This window comes from Mangifera indica, chromosome 8, assembly GCF_011075055.1.
Source record: "Mangifera indica cultivar Alphonso chromosome 8, CATAS_Mindica_2.1, whole genome shotgun sequence".
Classification (NCBI taxonomy): domain Eukaryota; kingdom Viridiplantae; phylum Streptophyta; class Magnoliopsida; order Sapindales; family Anacardiaceae; genus Mangifera; species Mangifera indica.
Window position 1 is genome coordinate 4,765,560 of NC_058144.1, and position 6,007 is coordinate 4,771,566.

Sequence of the window (6,007 nt, forward strand, 5' to 3'; positions counted from 1 at the left end):
ATTTATTAGAGTATTCACGTAAAACTAATATAATTTTTTTATTTACAAATTTAAAAATTAAAAAAATCTCAATTATTTGGGTAACTCGTGGATTTATCTGTATCCATCGGACTAGATATGAGTTTTCATTTTCTCTATTTGCGTAATTCGACCCGTTTTTGACCCATATCTGTAGCTATGTCAACCCGGCCCAGTCCATCCATTTGCCAAGTCTATTTATGGGGGAGATGATGTATACTTCATGACTATAGGGGTTTTTTGATCAGCAACAGAAATCAGAGGACGTTCAAATTTCGCTAAAATGGTAAAAAGTTTGGATCTGGGTCAGCTCGGTCAGTGTGCAAAGCGAAACAACTTTAAGGCGGGGAGAACAAAAATCGTTTCGTTTTCAAATCTGTGTTAATATTTATTTAATTAAAAGATTTTTAATAGTATAGATAATGAATTCACTACAAAATATTTCGAAGTTAGGCTCAAACTCAACTCAATCTCTCTCGTTCGATGACGTCGCTAACTATTTCTCTCTGCCTCTCTCTGACGCCGCTCTTCGTCTCGGTAACTTTCTTTTCTCTTCTTTTTCGCACAAGTTTTTCTTCCTTTTTTAAATTTATACTAAGATTATGTTAATCTTTTTCCCTGCCTTGTGGTAGGTGTTTGCGTGAGTGTTCTCAAGAAAATTTGCCGCGAGAACGGCCTTGATCGGTGGCCCTACCGCAAGGTATTCCTCCTACCTTCTAGTTCTTCGGAGTAATTGTTAATTTCATTGGATTATGTGATATTTATTTTTACGCGTTTGTTTGTGAATTGTGTTGTAGTTTTTATGTGGCAAGAGCATTGAAGAAATTAAGAAGTATGCTGCTAGAGAAAAATACAAACAAATTGCTGAGGTTTCAAAGCTTGCTAGGCAAAGGTATGATTTAACAATCTGTTTGGATTGCCACCGCTTTTTAGGTAGTTATAGTTATTAATTATTTGTGAAACCGTGGCATGTTGTGGAAGAAAAAGGAAATTATTTTTGTTCAAAGTTTTCTTTTTTCTTTCGCTTATATATGTGGCTGATATCAGGTTGGAAGAGATAAAATTAAAACAAAGTTATGTGTTTTAAAAATGTTGTATGGGTGCTTTACTGTTCAATCAAAACCAGCAAGTTTGAGTGAAGCTGCTTATCTGTTTGATAATTATTAGGGCTGTGTGTGACCTTGTCTTCTATGCATATTTATCCAGTTGAAGTTTCTTTGTAAGAGTCATTGCCTCCTCATATCTCTGCATCTGTAAAGTGCTTTTGTGTAAGCATATTTTTTATAAGAAGCACACTCAAGACACTGTGATCATAGTGTAACAATGACAGTAATAAATGAGAATTTTTCTCCCTCATGATAAGCTGCTTATGAGAAGGTGCTTTATTTTTTTTTAATTACAATAAAACTATATGAGCTTATAATGAATACCAATTTGGGTATTAATGATGATTTGTTACCATGTGATGGGGTGATTTTGAATTAATGATAAAATAATAAAAAATAGCGTGATAGATAAAAAATAAAACCCATGGTAATTTAGAAGAATAAAACCTATAATTTTTTTTTTCATAAGTCAAATTTTTGGGTGTGGAATAATTTTAGAAGAAGAAATAATGTGAAGAGTGTAGAATTAAAATTTTCTTTGCAAGTAATTTTAATTGAGGATGATATGGTAATTATAAAATGATTAAATAGGGTTTCACTCAAAATAATTGAAAAAAAAAAAGGGATAAAGAGAATATTATGAATGATCATTTTTCAAACACATTAAGCATAATTAGAGCTAAATAGTGTGATCCCAATTGGGTATATATATCCAATTTGATTAACGTAATTGTGACAGTAACTTTACCATTCTGTTATTTATTTATATATTACATCTATCTGCCGCTGAATGAAGTATAGAACCTTTTGCTTTCACTCACATTTTTAGATATCAATTCATGTTTCCATGCTTCTTCTGTCTTTTCTGATCTTTTAGAAACTATAAGTACTCTCTTCTCCTAAATTACAAAAGTGATGAGTTTTGATCCCTTTGACAACTACCTTCTAATATTCTTATTCTTCCAATGTGCTTGTTGGGTCAGATACTCCCTCCATCAAAGCTTAAAATGTTGAATATCATTAATAATAGTCAAATATTGAGAAAAGGTCATGTTATTTTTTGTTACAACTGAGATCAAAATGTTTAACAGTATTCAGAATTTGGACTCAAAATATTGGCATGTATAATCCTTTTCTACTAATCTTTGTGACTTTCTTACAAATTATTTTCCTTGTATATTTTCTGTTTACGCATGCCCTTGCTTTAGTAAGCAATGCAGTCTTGTTGAATCTAGTTCAAAATGTTGATATATTGTGTGATGTCTTTCTTTATACTCTATGCCAACTTTCATGTCCTACATATTTGTGACAATTTGAAAGGTACAGTATGAAAATTTTGCTAATTTTGTTTGTGAATGCAGTGCTGTGCAACACCAAAACAATAATATGTCTAAATTGCATGGTGTCTCATCACCTACCAATTTGCAGCAACAAGGAAGCCAGAACACTGTAGTTGGACAGCTGCAGGTTTTGCTTAATCCAAGCCTGACCAAAGGAAGCATGGCTCTAGATGAATTTAAATTTGGATTTCCATCAGATGGCTTATCTACTGCTACATATAAATGGTGGAGCAGCAGCAGTTCTGAAGGTAACAGGAGCACTCATGTAGAGGAAGCTGAAACTGATGAAGTAGACAAAAATCAATTTGAAGAGAAAGCAGATGGCAGTGCCATTTCAATAGTGAGCAATGAGATATCTGGAAGTTTGAAAAAGGTGACTAACATTGATCCTCAAGGTTTAGGTCTGCTGACAGCTATTAGGAAGAGAACTGTAGAGGAAGGAGAAGAAGCACTTCGACTCGGTGTTCATAAGCACTGCAAAAGGAAGCTAGGCAGAAAAAAGAGACTGCTGCTGCTTCAAATATTTGGATCTTCATTGCCTAAAGAGTGGGTAGTTGAGTCATCCTAAATTTTGCTGGGATTCCTCTGCATGTGAAAGACCCATTGCAGGTGAGGCCATGTGGATAATAGTAGAGTGATTCAGTTCTCATTTCCGCTGTGCAATATCTGTTATGTTGTCATATTTAAAAATCAATTGCATATTGGATGGAATGTTTAAGAGCACATCTTTATGGTAGTTAGCATGTGTTCATGGGATGCTGAATCTGTGAGAGACAGATTCTACACCCTATTTTTTAGCCGATAATTTGAACTTTTACTCTCTTATCCTTAGAATTTAAGTCATTGCTACTTAAATTACCCTGCGGAGGGGTGGGTTGGATGGGCGGAGCTTTTACACTCCATTTAGTAAGTGGTATAATGTTTTGGTTTTGGGCTACTTCCTAACTATAGGGTAGAGAAAGTCACATAGATGTTCTGCAAAAATAAAAAATAAAAATAATAGACAGCCAATTCTAGTTTCATGCTTGGACTCAATCTACTTTGTTCGTGCTTTGGTAGATCTTGCACAGAAAGGACAACAATTCTCATCACTTTGAAGTAGCGGAGCGACAACAATAAAAAAAAAAAAAACCTATTTTCTGCATCTTTCTTTTTGTCTTTTGATTATTGGAACTTGAGATTTTGAGTTTATGAGATATACGGCCGGGAATAAATAAAAAACAAGAAAGAAAAACATAGATTTGTTTCTAATAATTAACAGTTGGTTAATAATAAGTTGCCCTTGGAACAAATTAATTATTTCCTCACTGAAACAGACACAAAACTGTTTTGAGTATGTGATACGTGTTGTAGAAAATGAGAAGCTAATGCGGGATCGAGTGTAGTTTGCTAAGTAGACAGGGAATACTTGGGTGCGAATTGAAAGCATACATGACACTAACACAGTAATCTCTCTATGCTGGCTCTGCTTTTGTTTCTTGAGAATTGCTATCCTACTCATGCAAATGACCTTTCAACTTTCTTCAAGTGAGAATTCTGAATATACCTAGGGATACTTGTTTTATCTCACTCTCTCTTAACATCTTTTATCCTAGGTTTACTTAGTGTCTGTTACTGAGCAATACGTCACTTGGAAGTTGGAATAGAGTATAATCTCATTATTCAAAAATAGTTTAAATGTCAATGAAGGAGGTTTCATATAAGAGAACATATGTTTAAATCTTTTCCGATGATATTTTAATACGGTCATTGGATTTAAAATTTTATCTATTTGATATGATTGGTTTGATTTCAAAAGAACAGTTTAACTCGAATAAGGTCTTTTGTTTAAAAAAAAAAAATCTAATCAACTTCGCCTATATAATGGCCTACACTATATGGTCTTCCCCAAGCAAGCCAATTTCTATTTCACATACCAATTACTCTTCCTTTCTAATGGAATTTAATTACCCAACTTATATATTTAGAAATAGAATGTCATTCAATTAAAGGATGACCCTCAAGAGATGATTATGTTGGTTGAATAATAATAATAATTGATTGTGGTGCTAGGTAGCTAGACTAGATAATGGGTTGGTTGCAGCATGTAATAAACTAATTTAACAACCTCATATTTTACCATTTCTGTAAGCCTCCCGTGCAATGCAAGCATCCCATAAAAGGAGGGCATCATGAAGACACATAAATAAACCAACAAAATCCCTAGTTTGGCTTCAAACACTTCAAATATCACTACAAAATCTCCATGTTTTCACTGGGTATATTCAATAAATACACACTCTTAACTTCCATAAATACAAAATCTCCATGTTTTCACTGGGTATATTCAATAAATACACACCCTTAACTTTCACCGGGTAATGAATTAAAGGGGCAGTGTTTACACTTGATGCACATGCTATTCATGATGTATAACCTCCATATGATCTGAATCATAAGATATCACATGATTAACAGTGATCAGATGGTCAGGACTGGCTCAATTTGAGTCAAAGTTTGTGGGAGCCACATAACATCATATTAGATTTCGTTATCTTCAAATTAATGCAAAACTGTAAAAAGAAAGATAAATTTTGAGACATACTTTAATCAAAAGGTTATGCTTCTAATCAAAGCCCAAATAATTTATTATAAGACATAATTAAATTAACAATAATGTTATGTATATTCAATTTTAATCTAATTAAATATTTTTTTGAGTGTTATTTTATTTATAATAAAATTTAGAATAAAATTGAAGATAAGTGATTAACAAAAAAGAAAAAAAAAGTTTATCATTCTCAAATGTGAAATAAATAAGAAAATATTTCTAACTCTCCATAAAAATTTAAAAAAAAATACTATCTAATTGACAAAACTAAACGAGGAAAACTTATTCAACTTCAGAAAAGTGGACTAAAATGTTAAATTTACTTGAATAATCCTAAATTTTTCACCATTAAATGGCCTTCAAGAAAGTTAGGAACAATTAAATGACTAAACGAAGTCAGAAGAAAGACAGCAATGAGTTTAATAACGAGTAAGCTGGCTTTCATGTTGGACTGACCTCTTGGCCGATATTGTCATCTCTTCACTGTCTCTTTCCTTTCTTAAATATCTCTCTTGCCTTTTACAAATATTAATTAATTTTTCTTTGCCAAGTTATAAATATTGTCACTGTTCACTTCATTTTTTGCTTTTCCTTTGGGAGTTGTTTAATTCCAGTTTTTTAAAATTATTTTGATAATCTATTTTTTATTTTCTTATTTGATTTACTAATAATAAAATATTACAGTAATAATTTATTATTGATACTGATGTAATAGATAATATAGATAATAATTTGATTACTACCATGTATTTAAAGATTATCAAGATAATCTTGATTTTATTATAATTATATTATAATTTATTAATTTTTAAAGATAAAAATAAATTTATTTTTAATTAATATAATAAATAATATAAAAAATATTTTAAAATAATTATATTAAATGTCATTTAAATAAAATAATTTATTAATAATATTTTATTATTTTTAATTAATTATAATAATTATTTATA

The 6,007-nt window shown here is 31.2% G+C and overlaps 1 protein-coding gene across 1 annotated transcript; it reads left to right on the forward strand.

Moving 5' to 3' along the window:
* The first annotated feature begins 268 nt into the window (after positions 1 to 268).
* Positions 269 to 3,295, forward strand: LOC123224538. Its single transcript, XM_044648255.1, has 4 exons — positions 269 to 555; positions 651 to 718; positions 816 to 910; positions 2,486 to 3,295. The coding sequence occupies exons 1-4, from the start codon at positions 441 to 443 to the stop codon at positions 3,030 to 3,032; spliced, it is 825 nt and encodes a 274-aa protein (XP_044504190.1). The 5' UTR covers positions 269 to 440; the 3' UTR covers positions 3,033 to 3,295.
* Positions 3,296 to 6,007: the final 2,712 nt, after the last annotated feature.

Bases quoted from the DNA above. Each gene is read 5' to 3' on its own strand.
- LOC123224538 (XM_044648255.1), top strand. From the start codon at position 441: ATGAATTCACTACAAAATATTTCGAAGTTAGGCTCAAACTCAACTCAA. The intron at 719-815 runs GTATTCCTCCTA...ATTGTGTTGTAG, and splicing joins ATCGGTGGCCCTACCGCAAG to TTTTTATGTGGCAAGAGCAT. The intron at 911-2,485 runs GTATGATTTAAC...TTGTGAATGCAG, and splicing joins TCAAAGCTTGCTAGGCAAAG to TGCTGTGCAACACCAAAACA.